This window comes from Xiphias gladius, chromosome 2 (genome assembly GCF_016859285.1).
Source record: "Xiphias gladius isolate SHS-SW01 ecotype Sanya breed wild chromosome 2, ASM1685928v1, whole genome shotgun sequence".
In the NCBI taxonomy this organism is placed as follows: Eukaryota; Metazoa; Chordata; class Actinopteri; order Istiophoriformes; family Xiphiidae; genus Xiphias; species Xiphias gladius.
The window spans coordinates 19,054,096-19,078,362 of NC_053401.1; the positions used below are offsets into that span (position 1 = coordinate 19,054,096).

General features: G+C 41.3%; 1 protein-coding gene across 12 annotated transcripts in view; it reads right to left on the reverse strand.

The window, feature by feature from the left end:
* Positions 1-17,540, reverse strand: part of LOC120802952 (pleckstrin homology domain-containing family A member 5-like) — a 247,344-nt gene extending 229,804 nt beyond the window's left edge. For 11 of the 12 annotated variants that reach the window (XM_040151259.1, XM_040151188.1, XM_040151204.1 and 8 more), the window contains exons 1-3: positions 17,365-17,540; positions 17,158-17,234; positions 16,282-16,339 (exon numbers count right to left, since the gene is read on the reverse strand). In XM_040151259.1, the coding sequence (XP_040007193.1) occupies positions 16,282-16,339; positions 17,158-17,234; positions 17,365-17,456 (227 nt within the window). In that variant the 5' untranslated portion in view covers positions 17,457-17,540. Of the gene's footprint in view, positions 1-11,555; positions 12,271-16,281; positions 16,340-17,157; positions 17,235-17,364 lie in introns of those variants that run through there. The other variant, XM_040151231.1, reaches the window with a different exon arrangement.
* Between the last annotated feature and the right edge of the window lie 6,727 nt (positions 17,541-24,267).

A 24,267-nucleotide genomic window follows, 5' to 3' on the forward strand; every position in this document is an offset into this window, starting at 1 on the left:
CTTGGTTGAAGCAGCAGCTGCTGAAATGAAGAAAAAAGTACAGATGTGTGATAAAGTAAAACCTGAATAAATCAGCAGAGAAACATAACGAATGCAGATGCTTCCACGCAGGTACACTACATGGTACAATTAAGCACTTAAAATCTAAGCATGCTCTGGGGCATGTATAAAAATGCTGATCAGGCCCAGTTGATTCTGATTTTGTATCACGACGGCAAGTAGAAAAGATCTAAGTGACTTTGAAAGAGGGTTCATTGTTAGGGCATGGGTGGCAGGAGCTCCAGTCACAAAGACTGCTAGACTGGCTAGTGTTTCAATAGGAACAGTGACTAAAGTGACACCTGCATTTAGATCTATGGGAAAGACATCAGTAAAGGGTCGAAATTGTGGTCGACAGCATACATTTGATGGCCTTGATGCTTGTGCATAGGTGCAATATGTGAGGAAAAACAGAAACAGCTTCTATCTCCATTAGTTTCACAGTTATGGCTCCGATCAATAATTGTTTAATGATGGAACTCCCAGATCTGGGGAGGAAGAGCAACTCTTCCTCAGGTAATTGAGAATGTCAATGAAGGACGTGATCAGACTGTGTCAGCAACAGCAGTCTGTCGACAATTACACAGATATTAAAGTAGGGTTGCAGGGAATAAATCCCTCATTACAAAAATAAATGCACAGTTGAGAGTTCAGTGGTGCAAAAACCATAGGCAGTGGTCTGCAAAGAGATGTGGAAAAAAAAGTGATATGGTCAGATGAGTCATCCTTCACCCTATCCTTGACAAGTGTGGAGTACACCAAGAGAACACTACAGGCCTGTATGATTGACCCCTAGCGTGAGGGGATCCGGTGGCTCTGTTATGCTGTGGGGGGCATTTTGCTGGCATTGTTTGGGTCAACATGTTCCCTTAATGGGAAAGGTCAATGCAAATTAATAAAAAAGTTTTTCAGAGTGATCACCTTGCCCTATGATGAAACATTTCTGTCCCGATGGGAGCGGTCTCTCCCAGGATGACAATGCCCTAATCCATAACGCACGAGTGGTCAATGAACGGTTTGGTGAGTATGAAAATTATGTGAATCATATGCTATGGCCTTCGCAGTCACCAGATCCAGTTCAACATTGAACACCTAAGGGAGATTTTGGATCGATGTGTTCATCATCGCTCTCTACCACCATCGTCAAAACACCAAATGAGGGAATATCTTTTGGAAGACTGGTGATCCAGCCCTCCAGTAGAGTTCCAGAGACTCGTAGAATCAATGCCAAGGCACAATGAAGCTTTTCTGGCAGCACGTGTGGCATTAAAGTATAAAGTAACAAGTAGCAAGTGTAAATTCTCAAGTAAAGTATCCTAAAACTGTACCGTAGTACTTGCGATTGTGTACGTAGTTACATTCCCTTCATCCATTAGCTATACCACTTATCATTGAGGGTCACAGGTGGGGGCTGGAGCCCATTCCAGCCATAAGTTAGAGTCACAAGTTAATGTGCATGTCCTTGGACTGCGGGAGGAAGCTGGAGCATCTGCACTGAAACTCTACACAGAAAGGGCCGTTGCCAAACTGGGGTTCGAAGCCAGAACCTTCTCGCTGTGCTAACGAATGCACCTACAGTACCTTTACCGCCCTAGAGTTTCATTTCAACACTGATAATACTAGTTCCTTGTAATCATTGTCTCCGACCTCAATATTCCGGCTGTGAGTCCCTGCCTTGAAGCCCTCAGAGCCCAGAACAGAGCTAAGGTATGAAATCCTCTCTTGGTTTTCAGGAAACTGCTGTCTCTGACCCCAACTAGCTCTGCAAAGATCTTCGGACAGGATGAGTTCTGGATTGGCAGTGTTGGGGTCCGGAGTCACTGAAATGTAGGAGACCATCTTCTTCATTTGTCCCAGATGTTGAAGGTCAGGGTTGCCCAGTAGCTTGGCCAAATGTATCAGAGTTCCTGACACCAGCTGTGGATAATCCAGCAGGGGACAGTGATGGACTCTTTCCACTGCATTCTTGTAGCTTTGCTGGAATTTGATTACTGCAGCTCTCAGATCCTCCTATTAGGCTCTGACTTTGTCTGAAAGAGCTGCTATCTCTCTGCTCAGAGCCTCAATCTTTTCCTTCATCATCTGATTCTTCTGCTCCTCTTCCACCCTCAGTGCAGAGCCTGGCCTTCTCTTCCTCTTCTAGAAACTGGTGAAGCTTCTTAAACTCCTCCTTCATCCACCTGGCGGTTTGTCAGAAAAGAAAACAGAAAAGGAACAAGATCTTTGAAGACACCAAGGCCCTCTCAAGGAAATAAGATAAAGAAGCCATGAGTGAAGCTGAAAACACAGCAGCCAGCCAGGACAGTGAGTCAATCGTCGTATCACCCCTCCTCTATGGATTATTTCCTGAAAGTTAGTGTCACTTTGAGCTGATTTTTCTTTTTTATAAAATTCTCAGTGTTGTCACTGAACTCTGAGCTGGCAGTATTCCTAGTATTCCAGTAATTCCAGAAGTCCCTTGTGTAGTCGTCCTCTCCTAGTGGGAGTTTTTTTCTTATGAGAATTTTATCGTCTCTCTCACAGTGAGTGTGTTCCTCCTCAGCGAGGAAGTGTAACAAGCTTTCTTTCCTTGTTCGTCAGATGAGTCACAGAAGGGGTGGAGTTTTGTTATGCTATTGCACTGAATGCCGAAATTGAATTCATTCACTGAGACAAAAAGAGATTTAATTATTTGTAGTGCTTGTGTTGTATCCAGGATGCTGGTCTATAGTGAAGATGTATTTGAGAAGAAATCTTGTTTTTTATTTATTTTTTTTATTCTCCATTTTGGCTATCTCTCCATTCCAGTAAAAAAACACCAACACCTAAATTAAGAGTTAGGTACCCCAACTATCCTCAACTCTACATCCTGCTCACATTCAGAGACAAGTCTTAATCAAGAAACCAGCTGAGCCAGATTATCTAATTACTGTATCTATTTGGGTATGAAAATTAAAGTGACCACGCCCTAAAACAAAGGAAAACAGAGGAAAACAACGGAAAGTAAGGTAGTTTGAAATTGAACCAGCATCAGTAATGGATGTTTACGACTGACTATTTGGATAATAATTTCACCTTTTTTTCTCTCTCAAGTAAGTTTGGCTAACCTGGAGGTGTGTTTGCAACCTGTCTGATCATCTGACTGCTCATATGTCTTCCCTTGCTGGATGATTTTCAGTGATGTCGTTGTTTTTCCAGATCTCACCAAATCACTCGGGGAGTCAGATGTCATGAGAGCTGATAGAACCAAATCAAGTCCAAGCAGTCCATGTAAACACACTCAGTATCCTGCTCTGTTATTCCTTGCTCCTGCAGTGGCCCGTGTTCCCCACAGAGATGATTCCAGCTTCAGATAATATAATCTTAGTGAAACCACAGTATTTACAAAACTCTCAAAAATTATCCCTGGAATGGAATATGTGTTTCAATCTGAGAAAGCTCCAAACACACAACCACAACCATATGCTGTCTGAGGGCAGAGGTCACATGCAGTGACAAAGTTCACTTATGCCAAATGTGTCTTTAATGCAGTGTTAGAGTACAGTATGGTGAGCAGATTTGTGTGTTTGTGTGTGCCCCCGTATATTTAGATTGTACAGGAAACTATTTATGAGTAGTTCTGCCCCACCCAGCCAACGACCCACTTAGGAACTCTTTGTCCCAGAAAAAACAAAACCAAGACCAGAAAACAAAACAAAACAAAAATAAATAAAAAATTAAACAATTAAAAAACACACTTCACTCATGATATTGCAGAGCTAGTAATGAGACACACAACCTTGCTGTCACAGTGCTGACAGTGCTGCTTGTTAATTTGGAAAAACCTGCAAGAGTGTGTGACTGAGTGACATGTCCCCTTCACCTCTGTTTTCTCCCTGTCTCTCCCTCTGCCCTTTAATTTTCTAAATTTCCTCTCTTCCAATATCTCTCTGCATTTTAAGATTAGTTAGACTGCTGTAAGTGCTGGCTTGTAGATATACATCCATACAATCACATATGTTTTTCCAAAAACATGAAAAGGAAACAGTCCTGGGTAGTTCCTGCAGGTCTTCCTATTTAGACAGAATATAGCACTCAAATTGCAACTGTAAAACTGTAAAAAGTGAGGGGGTATATACCCTCCAATCCTTAATGGGAATTATGCCCTCACACTTTTGACCAGCAGTATATCAATGGCAAAGCAACCGACCACAAAAGAAATCCGAGTGCTAATGAAGCCACACAGGGACAGATCTGTAAGTACAAAACCAGTTTTGAATGTACAGCTCAGATAGAGAAGCCTCACAATGGCAGCCATCAAATCCTGTTTCTCTAGTGACCTGGATTGAATCAGTGGGGTTTTTTTTAATATATTTTATTTTAATTAGACTTCTCTTCTTCACTTAGACGCCAACAGAAAGCTTTACCCCACTAACTGGGCTGTTACTGTTCTGAAACATTGTAAAAATGTTATATAACTGTTTACTATTGGTGGACAACATGGATAAATCACAATATATTACACAGCAGATCTTCTGAAAATTCAACAGAGAAGCAGTTTATAGATAAAATAACCATGAAAATCTGTATGTGGTTAATCCAGTGAATTAAAATATATGTACCTTGTTATATTAATGTAAAAATCATGTAAATCCAATATAAGCATGAAGCAGTCCTGCTTAGTGCTTTACCACACTGACTACAATGACCTAAATATATTAATGGATTGCTGGAAAGTAGCGATAGCAACCTTGGTAGAAGCAGCATGGGAAAGAACTGACGGTTGATAAACTAATAGCTTCTCAAAATGTGTTAGTATTGCCATATTGCCCAAACTGTCTAACAAAATCAGTTTCTGATTAAATCTGTGATGAGACAACGGCCATGCAGTTAAAGAATCCTGCTTCATTTTAGATTTACAACACTCAAATAGTAGGGTTGGAAATTTGAACAGACTGAGAGTCAAGTTGTCATCTAAACACTGCAAAGTTTACTTGTTGGTCCAATGTCTATGATAAGGCTTCTTGGTTCTCAGTGGATGTGTTACAGACTGAAATCCTGTAACAAAATGACAACCTGTTAAATGTAGTCAGGCTTTACAAGGCTACATTTTGTGCACATCCTATTTAAAATCAGATACAAACTGCCAACACTGAGAGCGTGCAACTTTGAAGACAGCAAGCAAAAAAAGAATACTGCTGGCTCCAACCAGACACATCCATTGCTCTCAAAATTCTGTCCTTGTTTGCTCATGGATGTGTCGCTGAATTTTTTGCTGGATTCACCCATTAGTTGTGTATAACCTTCCAAGCACAGACAAGCAGTCGTGCAAGAGCATATGCTTTTGCACACATACACAAAAATGCAGATGCGACTTCTTCAGAGCTTCGATAGAGCTTCGAAAAATCCACAGAGACATTTAAGCTTTGTTTTGCTCATTGTTTGGGTTTTACAGCACTCAACTTTACTCTTTTGGTTCAATCTCACAGTTGTCATTTACCTGGTTTCCAGCAGCAGGCAGCTGTTTTCAGTGAAAAAAGCTCCGAAACCCACTGTACACTACCTGCCCAGCGCCAAACAGCAGACAGACACAGTTAACAACTGCTCTGGTGATTTTGCCAAGCGCTCCACTGATTTAGTATTGTAACTCTTTAACAATGTCGGACTCAGAAAGGACAATTAAATTAATAGGCTAAAAACTGATGCATAGATAATGTGTTTTTTCATTCCACACACCTCTTTTTAGGGTTAACAAAACTGACATTACTCCACCGCCAGCAATTTGATCAGAGATTCCGGTGTATCATGCTAGTAGCAACTAATATAGCCTGGAGCCTCTAGACTCAAGCAGAGATGAGGAGCGGGCTACCGAGGCCTGGTTAACTCACTTCTTTCTAACTTCACACACCCAGAACCAACGCTTACTCACGTGACATCACTCGAGATCATTTATTTGACTTCACACAGCTCCCTCTGGAGACACTAAAGGCCTTGTGTAATTTTTTTTACATGTGCAGTAGTACTCTCAAACAGTTAGACACACACTGTGATGCGTGATATTTAATTGCCACGGTGCGAATTAGACCATTTTAGGCAATGTTGCATATCATTGAACAAGACTTCTTTGTGGCAGTACTGATTTATATTAAATTTTCATCAATGTGAACAAGTCCCTTGAACTGTACAGTACCCTACTGAACTAAAGATACAAACTAAACAATACTGTCTTGTATTTTTATCCACAGTTCCTCAATTGATTTTCCAGAAAATTTACTATATCAAGATATATGCTAAAGTTGCAATATAAATACTGTAGCAGAAGATTTTATCCATATCAGCATCAAGTCTAGACATAGATTGCACATAGATTTTCAGCTATGGGCTGTGGTTACTTGGTCTAAACGTTACAGTTTTATTTTCCCTGGCTGCCAGATTTTCTATGCAGCTTTATTACAGTTAATTGTGTTTACAATTTAGACTTTATTTTGCATATTGTTATATTCAACATAAAAAACAAAAAAAACAATGGTCTTGCTTATTTGTGTAATAAAAAGAAACTCAAGTTACCAGGATAAATTCTGAGAAGTGCTTTCACATTTTTCTTCAAGTGTCACATGCAGACACACCGACACACTTCCACACATTCACACACCGAGGTGAACCGTACTTCTTCAGAGTTTTATGGTCTTGCTGAGCATCACTGAATTATACACAGGGAGTCAGAATCAGCCGCTTCTACAGTGGATGCATAAAGTTGTGTTTTCTGGTGGGTGAGGAACAGCAGGGCTACATTCATGTTACTCTAGCTGTTTATTTTGTGGCTTTCCCACAGCAGTGAGTGGCTGCCAAGCTAAACCAAAGAAACACACACACACACACACACACACACCGACACACACACACACACACACACACACACACACAGAAGACAGAGAAAGACATGTACAGGCAAGGATGGAAGAGAAAAGAGGCAGAGACAGCCATGGTGGCCTGACATGACCAATACCCCTCCTCTCAGTGTCAGTTCCAGGTTACACTCTGATTCTCTTTCATTTAATTCCCCCGTACTTTTCTGTTCATTTTTTATTCATCTGTCTGTGTGTTTGCAGAGAGGTGGAGTACCATTAAGCTCCGCAGCTCAGCAAGCCTTTGAAAACCGCTCCTCCTCTTTCATCTCCACGTGCGTCAGGCTAAATGACAGCTCCACACACCAACCCTGTTTGTTATCTGTCCCACTACAGAGGTCAAAGGTCAGCTGCATGTCAGAGTCAGTTAAGTCAGATTCCAAACCGGCCAGGGTGAACTTTTGACCTCTTTGACCCTCTAATTCCCTTCATTGAAGCTATATTGTGCTACACAAAGGAAGATTCCAACCCAAACTCCCTTGTTTTATATCTCTGCATTGTTGTCAAAGAGGAGGTTCTTTCAGCCTTGTGCGTCAGTTTATACACCTTTTCCTATATTTCAGGCTCGCATATTTGGTATGCTTGAAAACTCTGGGAGCTCCTCTAGAAATATAAAATAAATTTCCAAAGGTTTCCAGCTCGGTAGAAGGTACTTAACCACTTAAGTATCTTAAGACACTTTCACACTGGGACAGATTTCCTTTTTACAACATGTTAAAGTTAAAATCCGCACCTTCCAGCAGCTGCACTGCAGTTCAATATCAGAAACTGAGTAAATTAAAACATCAGTGCCATGAGAGCGTCTTTCTGAAGATTGCAGTTAGCAATGAGTGAGAAACCTAGTAAACAAGAGAATACAGAAACCGATATCTACAGACAAGACCAGAACAAAGACTACTATGCAATGGTAATTTCTGACCAATGTACAAGACTCTCCACCAGAGAACTCAAACCCTTGCTGTTCATATGCTACAACTTCACCCAATACACCAAAACACAAAACCCAAAGATGACTGCAGTAAGTCCAGGCTTTTGCCACATTCATTGCACTCATGTCAAATGGGATGGATGGTAGGAATGGGAAAGATTCTCATGTTTTCTCTTTGCATGTGCTTACATCATTGGACAACTCAAGATGGTTGTATGATTACAGAGGTGGCTGAGTGAGGATTAACAATTACTGTGTACTAACAATATAGCATTATATCCATTAAATTTGGGTTTAGTTACCTTGAAGGACAGACTCTGGCTGATGTGAGGCATCCCTATTCATTCCATACTATGAAGGGCCCAGTCGGATGTATCAGAGCTTTCAAAAAAGTCCAGGTTTCCCAGTCAAAATTACAACTTGGATGCCTCTGATGAAAATGCTATTTACAAGTCGGAAACTCATAATTACAACTCATAATTATATCTCTGATATGCCACGAATGCAGCATATGTCCAGGGGTAGTCAAAATGCATGCTGCGAAATGTAGGAAATGAGGTACTGCAGTAAGAGTACGCATTGGAGGTTAAAACTGACCAATTCAACCGTCCAACAGGCACTTATGAAGATATAGAATACTGGCAGCTACAGGGCCTGCTGCCCCAGAAAGACTGCGGCATTACACCCCACGTCACTCAAATGTTGATTTCAGATATTCTTATGCAGAGTCAGTCCCACAACTGAATTGCACTCACCTACAAAACAGTGCATCCGCATGAAATGACATTTGTCCCTGTGTAGCTTTTTCAATAAAATATGTTCAAAAGGTTCTGGTCTGTGAAACAGTTCACAACAAAGCAGAACCTAGAACCTAGACCTTACGGGTTCTCAAGTTATGGGTTATGCTCCAGGTTACAGGTCATTAAGTTCCTGTAGTGGAAAAGTGCCGAGGTCAATGCCATGACTCCACTTTTTCCCTTGTGTTTGGAGTGTTTTTCCCCCTTCCCTTGTGCCGCCTGTCTTCCCCTGTCTGTCTCTCTCTGTGTATGTGTGTGTATGTGTATCTGTGCTGTGGGAGTGGCGCTCCTCACTCTCTCCCCACTGCCTGATTGCCAATCAGCCAAAAGAACTGCCATCCATCAGCTCATAAACTCAGCAGTATTTAAACCCCAGTTCTTCATCCACTCGACGCCAGATCGTTGCTTCGGCCAGTTTAGTACCAAGCGCTCTCGGCCACTTAGTGTAGTTTATACTAAGTTTTTCTCCTCATGTATTTGCTTGAAGTAACTCCTGTTTACCTGTATGCCTACTCAACTCTCTGCCTGCCACGCTCAAGTCATCACCCCAGAATCTGCTCATCTCCACCAGCCTCCAGCTTCTCTCAAGCCCCTGTCTCGCCTGCCTGCTCCTCCATCCTCGTTCCTCGCTCTGCTCTTTCCTGCCATCCACCATTTTTCCCTTTGCCCTCCACCGTCGCCTCTTGGAGCCCTTATTTTCAGGGAAGAATGAATGTGCTCAGAAAACTTAGGCAAACATTATTTAAAGGGTTAAATGTAACCATTGTTGACAGTTGGTGGGAGACGAATGACAGGATTAATGGCACTATAGCAATGTCACTCTGCCTCTACCTTTGCAAAAGTTATATCAAAATGAAGCAAAGTAACCGAGAAACTGCAATCAGCAATTGTGAGGAAAACATAAACATGGGTCACGTTTAGTGTTAAAGCAAACCATCAGTGCTACTGGTTTTCTGGTGTATTCAGTCTCCAAAACACAAAACGCTGACATCCCAGCCAATAAGACATTAACAACAAGATATTAAATTACAAGTTTGCTGTCATTCATGTTTTCAATGAAGAGCTTGTCAGCTCCCACCATCACCGCCTGTGGCTACTGAACGTGTTGCTGAGCTGTCGTCCTGCATGTCCTTCGCCCTTGCTATATATCAACATCAATAACCTCCGTCAGGTTGTGCTCATCATGCATGGATACAGTCCTCCCCATCTCTGCTGTTAATAAATCAGCTATAACAACTGTACCGACCGAGCCCCAAGACACGTCACCCCACGGCAACATATAGAGGTCGGAATTACAAAACCTTGATCTGGAAATACAACAGCTGATGATGGGAGGAATGTGTGAGTAGGTGTGTGAGTTGAAAGGAATAATAAGAGATTTGGTGCCTACAGCAGCCTGATAGCTTGGAAATCATATAAAATCCAATTAAATATTTTCAGGATGTCAGTAGGCAAGCAAAGTGACAGTCAGGAGTCAGAATGGATTTATGTTCTGGATCAGTGAACACACACGTGGTCACACACACGGTCACACAGATGCAGTGCGCGTGTGAGAGTAGCTAGGTCACGCTTCTGATAGTTGCTAGGCTTCTGTGATTTAAATCAAAAGAAAAAAAATGAAATCGGACACACAGGAACACATTCATAGGTGAGGTCAAGCTGTAAGTGCGTGCAACCCCACACGCACACACATGTGTTTGTGTTAGTGTGCCCAAATACGTACAAACATTCTTATTGCTGCGCACACACACTAAGATGTTAGGAGCTGGTAAAGGCTTTAGGGAGCACTGAGTGATGCAGGGAGCAAACATCAAACAGCTCCAGCTAGGAAGAGAGAGAGAGAGCAGGACGCACACGCACTGAGGGGGAAAGAGAGGGGAGGAGACAAGGAGGGAGAGAGATGTCAAAAGTGAAGCAGCGGAAAGATTTCTCCCGGGACTTGAGACTAGAGAGGAGAGGAGGGTCTCCAAACACACACGCACAATCACACGCAGCCCGGGTAGAAAGGGAACGTACACATTCGCCGCCTCTCACAAAAAAACACACCTTTGGAAACAAGTGTGCAGCAGCTGAATGACATGGGCTATACAATACACTAGTATCATATGACCAAATCTTTTCCATAAACATTACCAAAATGATTAACCTCACTGTACCAACATTTTTTACTCAAAAAGGTTATTTAAAGTGGCAATAAGCGATTCAGTTTCACACTTTCATAATTCTGTGGGCCTTGAGAGACAGATTAAAAAAAGAAGGATCGAAACTGATGCAGCAGAGGCCAAGATACCGTGAATTTAAAACTGCCAGTACACTTCATCAAAACTGCTTGTCGTACAATCAAGTAACTTCAGAAACCCCATCCCCCCACACCTTTCTGATGTCAGATTGGGAGGGCTGTGTCCAACCATTTCTGTAGACTTCCTAAACCGACGACCCGACATTCTAACCCACTTCACACGGCTGCACGGAGGCGAGAAAGGAGCCAGGGTTTGAACTTCTCTCTCAAGCTCCCATTTGTTGTACAACTATTTCTGTCACTTTTCAAGTAAAAGTGAGGGTAACACTATGAATGTCTCGCAGGAAAGACAGAAAATGTGCATCGTTATTCTCATATCATGTCTCTGCCCTCTGTCTATGACGGTTTTCCATCCTGCCTTTGAGTGTGGCCACTGGGAATAGTTATAAACACTTTTGCCATCCTCCGGGTTAGGACAACATGTCATAAGAACTAGCTCTTTTCTAACATAACCCGTTCCTTATGTCCCATCATAGTTATATTGGCATTACCTTAATTACCAGTTTCACATGTGTTAATGGCATCTATTTAGACATTTATGTCCTCCTTACAACTGAGAAACTCTATTCCGAAAGCTCTGATCCAACTTGGTGTTTAATAATACAGGAAACAAACAAATACTAGATGCCTCACATCAGCCAAAGTCTGGCATTTGAACAAATTTATTTTGGAAATGGTTCTATTATGTTAATGCACAGCATTTCTAACCCTCACATGACCTGCAAAGATAACTATCTTGTAGGTGCAGTTGGGATATTCAGATCAGTCACATAAAAAACAGTCACAAATGATTAACCACAAATTTTGGAATTTTAATTAATAATTAAAGTTATCAAAATAAAAGGAAAAGCTAGTAAAATTATTAGCATTTAAATTTTGTTATAATTATTGAATTTATAACATCAATGTAGTAACAATGTAATGAAGGCAACTGAAGCACACTCTGTTAGTAGAGGATGGCTTCAGATAATATTACAGCAAGAACAACAATCACAACCGCTTATTAAAAGTTAAATGAGCAGATCCAGCAGGTGGTAGGTGTGTAATGCCATCGCTCCTGGCTCATCAGCTGGGTCAGGCTTTGCGTCTCTGGCCGGGTCCAATGTGTGTGACGCAATGAAGGGATCCTAGAGAATCATCGCCATTTGGATATAAAAGGGAATTGATTGCCTTCTGTTTCTCTCTGAAACTGTGTGACTTGCAGTGAAAAAAAGCTAATTAGCAGATGAACAAGACTGGGTTATCGCTACAGTGAAATGGGGGCCAGTGGTAATGTAAGAAAATGTGGTTCTTTGTCCTTTGTTCTGCAGAAAAGGGGTATCTCTTATACTGCCGCAGGTGACACTGTAGAGAGAGAAAGAAATTAAGATTATGTCATGGGTCACTGTTACTGTCCAGTGGTGCACCATAAATCTCCATGTTTGGAGTTCAGGCAGGAAGTTGATAAGCAAAGGGTTGTGCAAAACTGAGTCCACGTGGAGGCCTGTGAGGCCCCTACAATCTTGAGTTGTCTGATGATGTGAACGTTCGCAAATCATACGCAAGAAACCGTCCATCCCATATGAAGTTTGTGGGTCAAAAAAAAACCCACAAAAAAAAATCTAAAACCTAATGACACACATGTTGTGGCAATTTCAAAGCCATGTCATAGAAATACAAATACTGTATTTAGTAGAAGGGATGTGACAATTTCACAATTTGGACAGAATATTAGGACAAGGCTATATATACACTCTATATATACTATGTACCACAGTATATATACTCTATAAATGTATATACTCTATGTCACATGAGAAGCTACCATGTTTCATTCCAAGTCAAAACTCCCCCGACGTGCCATGGGTTTGCGTAGGAGCAATTAGTTAGCTGTGCAGAGCTAAACACCTTGGCAAGATTTCAAAATCTTGGCAGTCAAAGAAGAAAAAGTTTTTCAAAGTTATTTGGAAGACATTGCAGCAGCCCAGAACTCTGATCTGAATCTAAATGAGAAACATGCAACAACCCAGCTGCAAATGCAGCCAGTCCTCCATGTTCCTCCCTGCAACAGCAGTGGTTTGGACTGAAGATGCAGTGCAGTGGTCACGAAGCAGAAACAAAAGGCCAGTAATGTCTCTTCCTCTTATTCCACTGGAGCTTTGTATGATCTGAAATCAGGATTGCATCAATATTTGTTGTTAATCGTAGGGGGTTCAAACTAAGTGCTTAGTCTGAAGTGTTGCCAAGTGATGGCATTTCAGCTGAGGCGTCATTTTACCCCCACGTTGGCTTTATTACGGCAACATGTTTGCAACTCCTGTTTAGAGGACTCATGTCAGGCTTTACAACCCATCCAAGGATATAAACATATTCAAAACTTGAAAATCAAACAAAGGCAGAAGGGGTTTGACTCCACCCTGAAGGTCTGAGCTTGGGGAGTGACTGTCTGTCTATAGGCACTCAGGGGCAGCAGTGTCCTTCAACACCATGGATGCTGACGGAGCAGCGGTTCCAGGATTCCAATAATAGGCTGATAGAAAAGTGACCGAGTAGGAATTTGGGAGGAATTTGAAGGATTCGAAAAAGTGGCGATGATGCTGTGCTGTTCATTGAATATGACACTAGGCCTAATTGTTCCGAGTCAAATACTGCTCATTATAATCAAGCCTGTGTGTGCTGAAGTTTCGTCGGAGTCAGCCAATACCAGAGAACAGCAGTGGCTGTCTGTTAAGGACTAATAGCCTCTATCAATGCCAGCTCGCAATGTGACTACTGAATGCAGAGACTGCATTTAACAGTATTTTAACAATAGTTTTCTGGTACCTTAGCTCAGGTTTGGACAGGCTACTCTGTCAGTGCATTCAGAGGTGCATTTCCATTCACTCTAAATCAGTTCTTCCAAACCTTTTTTTGGAACGTAGCCCATAAAATAAAGCAGTGTTTACTTGTGGACTATCTGGAGTTCTACTACACAACCCAATTGGTCCAGACATAGTGTCCAGTTTCAGGCTGGAGTTGTTTCTGTTACATAAAGCTTTGGGCTTAAACCGATGGGAAGAGCAAGTGTACCAGTTGAGTCAAGTTGGGTTGTGTCTTTAAGATACAGATACAAGCCAGATTCATATCTCAGTTTTAGACACGTTCAGAACTCTGCTTGTGATCTCCTCATCATAGGGAGCACCTGTCTATGTGAGCTGTTGGCAGTGAAAATCGCTTTTTTATTTTTTTAGATTGTTTAAATTTAAAAGTTTAGATGCCTGAAGGGGTAAACTATACAGCAATTCATCAGAAAAAAAGAGATGTGGTTTCAATCTTTCCCTGCCAAAATGATATTAAAGTTTCAGTGGCACAACAATACACTATCAGCTGCACAACAATTTCCCATAAATAAATTCTAAAATCTATAATTAACAAAGGTACGATTCAGATAAGAAAATATAGAGTAAACAACTCTGTGACCACACATTTTATGCTACCTTTTGATACTTCACAGTGTTAAATACACAATGCTACAAGTACATTTTGGCTTGTACTCAAAAGGATTTGAAGTTCTGTACCACAGCAGAGCAAAGATTAGAGAAAGGTTTGAAAAATTCAACATCCATTTTATCCTATGCTATTCCATTAATCTCATCTCATGTCCTTGTCTCATGACCCCTCAGGTATATCGTGTGAGTCTGTGGGGAGGGTCCAATCCGCAAGCATAGATTACTAACTGGGCAGAAAGGACAACTGCCCCAAGGCCCCAGACTCTGAGGGGGACCAAAGGCCCAATGTTCACCAGTGAAGTAAAATACCAACTAAGATGAATCCTGTATTATTGTTTAATTGTGAAGCCCTAGCTTGTAGATTGGGCCTATGTCAAAACCTATTTTTAAAATTATTTTACATTATTTTGTGCCCTTGTCGTACATATTCCTCGATGAAGTTATGTTTAATCAAATTACCACAAAGTAATCACACAGAAACCTAGGGCCAGGTAATATCATTCCAACACAGGAGTAACAGTGTCATGTTCTGCTCATGTCTGCTGTTTGCAAAACACTTAATGGGAACTTGGGGGCGAAAGGGTAACCACAAAGCACAGAGGGTCATTGGTTGTGGGCGAGGGGGGGCAATGTTTTGCCTTGGCCCTCTGAATCTGTTAGTCTTGCATTGCCGATCCGTACTGCTCAACATGATCTCATGCCTCCTTGCACCACCTCTGAATGTTTCCTGTTCTGATCCCAACTTTTACTTAACGTGTCTTGGCTGCATTCACACCGGCATTCACAGCTGCCCACTTGTCACTTCTGACTTTCAGGGGCTGTCTGCGTTTGCATAAAAGCGCTTAACAGTGTAAGGGTGCTCTTCTATTTACAAGTACATGTGCACGCATGCATGTACACAGAGTATCCATGTACACATTCTGCATGAATCCATTCATACCAATGAGCAGCGGTTCTACGCTAATTATAGAGTGGCTATATTAGCTTACCATATGTGTCAGCTGCTGCTCTCAAAATGGCCACAAAAAGCATGAGCAACAGCAGGAAAACTAGGTGGGAAAGTAGGTAGAACAAATGATAGTGCCAGCTCACAAGCTCAAAGAGTGTGTGTAAGTGTCAGCTATGGGTGCGTGAGAGGCTTGGAGCAATGGGGCGCTTCTTTCGTCTAACAGGTCCACAAAATATACATGTTGTGCAAATATGCACAAAGAGCTGGAGTTGCTAAAAACCCTGGAGAGGTTACACGCACGCACACGCACACAGATAAAGACAGTTGCATGTGCACATATGCAGCACACCAACAAGTAGAGCCTGTTCAGCACAGCAGAGCAGCCTCTGAGTCACACTTGGTTGTCAAACTTGCGTCCCACCAACAGCAGAGACTTGTTCCCAAGCAAATCCCTTCATTGGCGTGTATCCATGTCTGTGTGTGTGTGTGTGTGTGTGTGTGTGTGTGTGTGTGTGTGTGTGTGTGCAGGTGTGTCTATGTACAGAGATGGACTTAGAGACAGGGAGACGTGGAGAAAGAGAGAGAGGTGAAGGGCAAGAGCATGACTGATAGAAGAAGAAAACCTCAACAGCAGCAAAAGAAAGACTAAAGCAGGGACACCGAATGTCTGTGTGTGTGTGTGTGTGTGTGTGTGTGTGTGTGTGTGTGTGTGTGTGAGAGTATGTGTGTGACAGGAGAGGCAAACGGATATATTTGTGAATTGCCTCTCTGCTCCTCCAGCAGGGCAGAGAGAGTGGGCGTTGATGAGAGTAGAGGGAAATCTCTATGCCGACCAAATAAAGCAGCCCCTCAGCGTCTGAGACGGCCAAACTGTCTCTGCTTCTATCAATCTCTCTCTTTCTCTATTTCTTTTCTCCTCTCGCCACACATTCGACTCACTTGATGAAGCAGCGAGCTCCCTCGAACGTGTACCCTTCTTCCCATCCTGTTGGTAAATCTGTGAGGACAGGGGGAGGAAGAGAAACACAAGGCACAGGAACATAAGCAGCTGTGCAGAGAGATATGAAGATCACTCTCACACACACACACACACACACACACACCTGTACGGCAATGCAGTGTCTGAACCACAAATAGCTCATTTGGCTTGTGCCCTTTTACACAATTCCGCGCCCCCTCCCCAATTTCAAGAGCAGATATTGCAGGATTACTCAATCAACGGTCTCTATCTGTGGATTGCTCAGCCTCCAGCTGTTTGAATACACTGCTCATCTGCATGCAAAGATGCCTCCTCATCCGTCACCCTGTACTTGTCTCGGCAGATGTGCGTTTCATTTTGGAATATCGGCGTTGCACTATCGCACCAGACGCGCTGCATTGTTCTTTAAGCAGCCGCGGTGGCTATACGTGCTTGGAAATACTGTGTGTCTGCAGCACAACTGGTTTCAGAAGGAAACATATCAAATGTCACTGCAGGGAATCGGCTCCGAAATCGTATCACGCCTACGTGACGGAACTTTTAAAAAGTGTGTCGCAAAGTGTCCAGGTGGAGTGAGCAGGGGGAGGAGGTGGAGGGACGACGTGCGTAATGGTCCGCCGGAGGAGAGCAGCGAGGGGAGCGGAGCAGAGGAGGCTGTTGCTTTGCTGCAGAGAGAAGAATTCTCCCCTCATCGTCTTCCACGGCTCTCCCCGCAACTTGTCGCCTCTTTTTTCTCGCCCGTGACGCGCCGATAACCTTCTCCAGGCGCTGCCGGGGTGAATGTGTGCGCGTGTTTTCGCCGAGAACGAAGAAAAACACATCCTCAAATTATTTACCTGGAGTTTTTCTGTGCCCCGTTATCACTGCTTCTCCAGTAACAGGATGCAACCAGGTTGTACTCTTTGCTTCTTCGCTGTTAGTGGAAGAAAACGGGGAGGGGGGGAAAGGTGAACACAGAACCCGAGAAAAGACAAACAGGAAAAAATGCGTCGGAGAAACAAGTGGTGCGTATCCATAAATCCGTGTATCCGCGTGATATTTACTTGATGAAGAATATGCGTCCATCCCGAGTCACCCCATAACTCCAAGAAGAGGGAAGGCAGGACAGCCAGTCCGGCTTAGGATCCGCCGCCATGTCTAGCTGAGAGCTGTACTGCTCTGGGTTACTACACACAGGGGCTGGAGTGCGCGGCGCCGTGCCAAGCGCGCGCACCAGGAAACCCACTCGCGCGCTTACAGGAGACGGGAGCGCGAATGGGTGATAAAGACACAAGCAATGATTTTCCGCCAAATGGAGGGAGGCGTGGGGACATTTTTGGGCAGACATCCTCATGAATGTGTGACTAAATAGGCCCCAATGAAAGTTCACTATTAGTATGAGTCCTGCACGCGCCGCAGCAGTTGCTTTAGAACTCAGCTGAGAGTTTTCAAATCCACCAACCACAGAATAGTTACATTCCACCAAATAAATCCAAATGTGATTGATAAACAAAGCACTAAAGAAAATATGAGTAATTAAAATAGGGAAATAAGCACAGAACGTTTATGATAACATGTCAAAATAAATCCCAACAATGAGGAACAGAATTAAAAATTAACAGGTTTGAGTATGCAAAAAAGGGAGAGCATTATAGAATATACATATATGTGTGTATATATGTATACACAGATGTGAGTATATGAATATGTGTACACTACATGTATGTAGAGTTGGTATGAATATGCAAGTGTATATGCAGCATGTACAGTGCATATTTTTTACATGATGAATGCACCTATAGCTTCCAAACCTAACTTCATGCCCACATTATTCGTTGTATTCTTTTTTCCCTCTTTATGTATCAAAATGTAAATGACGGGCATAGAAGTATGGGGGAAAAAAACATTATTTCTAAAGAAAATTAAACATTTTCATCCGCCCTCAGTCCCTCTGGTTGAGACCTTATATGGTCTTTCTACTTATAAAAACCAACAAAGTGTGTTAGTAAGATGTTGTTCGACTATTAGCCTCCAGAATAGCGTCCGTGTTCGTTGACCTTGTCCGAGGGTGTAGAACTCTAAGGGAGGATTGAATAGCATCCCTCCAAAAGATATTCCCTTGCTGCTTTTTTATATTACAACTTCTCCATTCTCAAGTTTTTTATAAATTCTCTCATTGTAATACAGACCAACAAATCGACAATAGACTATTGAGAACAGCCTTCCTTGGTAAACCCAATGCAAAAATACATTTTATTTGTCATGTAACAAAATTCATCCAATTTGCTGTGAAGTACTACATAGAATTTATATGAGCAAATACAAACTGCAGTTTGTGGGATGCATAAAATCAGGGCTTTCTTCTCACCTCACTAACAATAGCAAAAAATGTCATCTTACTGCATTTGAAAGAGAGATACTATTTTTGTGTACTCTTTCAGTTATACTCTTAGTTACACAGCTGCTCCATGAATTACTACTCTTCAGCCATACACAAACCCCACCACCAGCACTCATGCACACAATCACACACACAACCATTCATTCATCTCCCACCCCATCCTCTGTTCACTTGTCTCGTTTTTTTTTCTTTTTCTTCCTCTCTCCTCTCTTACTATTTGTACTGTTTCATTCTATTTTTCTATATGTTGTATTTTTCTCTTTTTTTTTTCTTGCACAACGTTTTTAATGTTTCTTGTTCCAGTTAAATTACCAAATATCATAACCTAAAACCTCTACTATAGCATATATATAGCACTTTTATACTGGAGTGCTTTGAGTTTGTAAGTATACACAAAAATCCACAAAAAAAGACATTCCCTCAATTAGGTGTTTTGATGATGGTAGTGGAGAGCGCTGTCTAACACCTCGTTACCAAAGGACTCAGCAGTATCAAGCACAAATCATAGTTTCCATATACATTTTGGCTGGAAAACCGCTTTTCAATCAGCAATAGCCTTCATAAGCACTGAAGGTTTAATCCTAAAATCCCACTTTTCAGCAGCAAAGCTCTCATGAGAAGTAATGACAGCACTAATGTTCAGTAATGAGGGGCTCCTTCAGGAGGCCGTTGCCTGTCTCGGATGATAGGGAGCTTATTTTGGAGCCAATTGTTTGATCTATATATTGATCAGAGAGCACAACACAGTGTGTCCTCTCACTGTTTCTTTTCCTGTCCAATCACAGGAGGTCATACTTAAATCTGAGCTGCCTGGAAATCCCTCCACCACCCAAACAAACCACCTACCAGACTCCTCCACCCCACATACACACACACACACACACACACACACACACACACACACACACACACACACACACACACACACACACACACACACACACACACACAGACACACACACACACAAGCTTCCTAATGAGGCTACAAAAAGCACACACACGCTGTTAGGGCTATCCCCGAGGTCAGGAATAACTCACATACTGAACACACACAGGCACACCCCATTAACTTCTCCCCAGACACACACACACCCGGAGGTGAAATGGTCTTCCAGGAGGAGGAGGATTCCTCCCAGCGTTAAGTACTGGCCAAATAGTGTAACTGTTGCCCAACCCGTCATGTCGACCTCTCTGACCTACCACCCTGTTCACACTCCTTCCTTGGCTTCTCTATACAGAAGCAAAGAAAGTCCAGAAAGATTTTAATTTTATTAGCAACTGAGCACCTAATTGTAAAATTGAAACACTGCTGAATACTGAATGTTGAAGATTAAAAGCCACTGAATTCATAGCATTGTAGCATTTTACTTTGAAAACCATTGCTCTTAATTTATGTGGTTAAAATTCCCCTCTTTGAAATTTATATTAGTAATTTAAGGTTCCATCTATCTAAAATTCAAGTAAGATCAAAACATCTGGTTGCTCAGACTGGATTGATAAAAATTCAGACACCAAAATTCAAAATGAAAAACTCCGGGGCTAAACGCAACACAATAAAATATTCCGTACCACTTGACTTTAGATGCCCCTCTTTGGTATTTGTGAGCAGAGGAGAAATAGACAATACATTGAAGAAATGCTTTAAAACACACTGTAATGTAGTTGTAAGAAGATAAGTTTATATTAATACACAGTATTTGTCTATTGTCTATTATCGTGTATTCTAAGTTCTCCTATGAAGGCTTTTACTTTATTAGAACCGTGTTTTACCGTTTTTGTTCATACAGCAGCCTCCACTTATAGTTGTGTGCAGGAGGAGTTAGAGTTATTAACAAATATATTAATCAACACTAATATCTGATTACAGCAACATTATAGTCTGTTAAAAAAACTGTTTATTCAATGTTCATATACTGCTATGGGGGGCTTAAAAGAAAGTGTTACCAAAATTTCTGTCTGAATTTTTTAAACAGGAAAAAACTGCAAAAAGTGAAATGATCTCCTTGGATTTTTAAAAAGGAGAATTTTAAAAACATGAATTCAGATAGATGGCTTTTAAAGTAAAATACTACAATATAAATTAATATTCTTTGGCCACTTGGGGGCAGTGGAAGAAGCTGTACATTTAACACTGTTAAACTATTGCCATATACAGTCGATATGGGAAACATTATTCTAAACTTTATCTGATAAGGTAGTCTCATCAAGACTGAGATTCCTTTTTACAAGAGAGACCTGAGAACAAGAAGCATTCATAATCCAACCCTGTCTCCTAGAAATTACATTTATATACACATAAACTGCAACAGCAAATATGTTTTGTAGGATACATAATCGCTGGCTGGATTATGTTCAGAGGCAATTTTCTTTTTTTTTTTGAATGAAGCACTACATTAATTAATGACATCAGAGTCAGCAGGAGGGGGTTGGGGTGGATTGCGTACACAGCACACGACTGTCACACAAGATACCAGGGTTCGTATCCGTGGTTTAGGCAACAAAAGCACTTTGGTTAAAGGAGCTATATGTAAGTTATGCTGTTGCTACATAGCCAATGTTAACATTAACAGCTGTTTACGTACCTGTCTAGAAGAAACGTTGCAGGTTCAGCATCAGATGGCTGTGCATGGTCCCTGTCCCTCAGAAAACAGTTAGCCAGTCAGAAGAGAGGTTCATGGCTGGCCGACACAAAACGCCCTGCTCTTGTTAGAGCTCCAGAGAGAAGATTGACAGAGGAGATGTAAAACTACATCAAGATGGTTTTTGGTACTTAAAACCACAAATACATCTTCTCGATATCAAATCTTCAAATAAAACACTAGAAAAGTGTAAAATATGGGACATATAAGGTCCCCAAAAGGTATGAAATAACCTAGCTTGAGGGCAGTTTGCAGTCTATTCCATTTCTAAGATGCAATGTATCTGAAACCAGTTCTGCCAAGATTAGTAGGTACGTAAGGGATATCTAAGGTTAAGTAGTTACTGGTTCATGTTCTGTAGTTATAAGACTTAAATGTGAGAAGAGGTGAGAGTTAGAGATGAGAGTTAGTCTTTTAGAGTACAGCTTTATAGATGAACATCATGAGATGAGCATTTCTTCTTGTCTGGAGGGAGGTCTATCCAGCCTTGTAGTACAGAGAACAATGACGAGTACAACATTTTTCATAAGGGAAAAAGTGTAAAGCACTATGATAAACAGTTTAGCTGCTGAAGCATGAGAGTACAGAATATCTCCTTAATCAAGTACAGACATTAAAGCTGACTGCACACTAGTTTTATGGTTTAAAAAAAGACAGGCAGCCTTTAATTTTATACAAGAAGCCTAGTTTAATTTTTAATTTTTGAGTTAGATGTTGAATATGAAACTTTAATGACAATCTGCTGTCAAGCCAAATTCCTAAGTGTTTTTTATGACTCAGCAAGCGTGACGTGGGTACCATCTAAATTTTTATTGGCAGGATAGTCAGAGTCACTGTTGCAGCTGGAGAATACCATGTACCCAGGTCTTTTCTGACATTTAAAAAAAGTCTGTGATTAAAGAGTGATAAATAGAAAACATCAAAGGCAGACTGAAGACGAGTCAAAGCCTGGGCTGGGGTGGAGCCCTGGGCGTACAGAATTGTGTCATCTGCAAAAGAAGAGACATTGAAGCACTGAGTGGGAAGTATGTTATTTATGTATGATGTAATGTATAATATTTATGCAGCGTAGTTAATAGTAATGGACCAAGAATAGAGCCTTGTGGCAACCCATTACTGATGGTAAGAGGGCTTGACTCAGCACCATCAGCAACAATAATCTGAGTTCTCTCTGTATGGTAAGAATGGAATCAACAGAACGTAACATCATCTAGACATACAGATGGTAGTTTGATGAGTAGGAATTTAGAATCAGAATCAGAAAAACTTTACTGATCCTCAAAGGAAAAGTGCTTTGTTATAATTGCTCAACACACAGTTAGGAAAGAGGAAGTAAAAAGTATAAAACAAATAACTTTATAATATTAATAAATGAATGAATGAATACATTTTAGTAAATGAATAGTAAAATGTAAAAATTCAAATTTGCAGAATTTTTACTAGTAACATATTTAAGCTGTGCCTTCTCTAAGTAACTAGTAAAACTTTAAACAAGTATGACGAAAGAAGAAGCTAAAAAGTTGGAAAAATAAGAAAACAAGCCGGTGCAACTGCAACAGCTGCATGCATACTCGGCGCATGATCAGCAGCGCTTGCTTTTGGGAGGTCATGGGAAACATGTTAACAAACAGTTGTTTATTTATACATCTAGCAAACACAAGCCAAGTTTGCCAACGAATTTCCAGAAAACTGGCTAAAGAAAATGCGAATTAATGAGCATTTCCATTTCCCACCGTTAATTAAATATTAGGAGTCGGTTCATGGAGATAAACAGTTGATGGAGCTAATTCTCCAGGTTACGGTCTCCTCATCGCTCCACACACATTTGATGTTTTTATCTGCCCCTATTTTTAGATTCTTTGGCAGAGTGGAAGCTTTAGTTGACACTTAAGTCACATGTGTCATGTACAGTACAGTATCTCATGATTTATTAAATCTGTTTACACTGCACCTTGTCGCACTTTGTTTTTACTGTTTATTGTTTAATATCCGCTTTTGTTTTGGCCCCCTTTCTGGACTCCACCAATTCCTGTAAAAAGTAGCCGTCCCTTTATGATCTACTGTGTTCACCAGCTGCTTGCTAACCTCGGAAGCTATGCTGATGAGAGCTCTAAGACATAACCAGAACAGTGAAGTTGCAGGCTGAGAAACTAAAACAATGAGTTAAAAGATGCTAAAGTGCTTTGTTGAGCTGCAGAGTTGTTAATTATTCTGTGTTTTCAATACTCTGAGCAAAACTTTTCACATACTAAAAGGTCATGTGATGTATTGTTAATTTAGGTAGATTGGTTATAGCAGCTTTGAATATCAACATTATTGTATTTAGTAGTGGTTAAATTTCATTATTGGGTACTAAACTGCTTATGAAATTCAAATTATCACAGCAGTTCTTTGCTGTCCTTTCATTCATTATCAATTGAATAATATTAGTGTAAAGTAGCATTCATTAGTGATTGGAATCAAGAACCAGTTCCATTTGAGAACCGATTCCAAATGGTCCAAACCATCGCAATCGTATACCTCAGAGCTTATCAGTTCCTGTTATCGATGCGGCATGTTTTTCTGAAAGTCAGAGCCGGGCAGCCCTATAGCTATGCTCACTATATAAGTGCAGTCCATTTGCTACACAAGTTGCGTAAGGCCACACAAATCACGTGTCAAAGCGGGTGTTCACAATTTCAATGAGAGGCGGAGGGACGAACTCCTCTTGGTAATCAAAAGAGAAAAAGAAAGAAAACACCATGAGAGCGAACATCAATCAGGTAAACTTGTGTTCTCTCAAAATTTGACGTCAGCAAACAGTAATATTAGGTTGATGTGCTAGTTTGCAGTACATCTCTCTCTATTCTGTCTGTCTGGCAAATCTCGCTGGGGCAGTGCGTCTCTTGGTCTGTCTGTGTCTTGCTTGTCAGCCACTTCCGTGACTT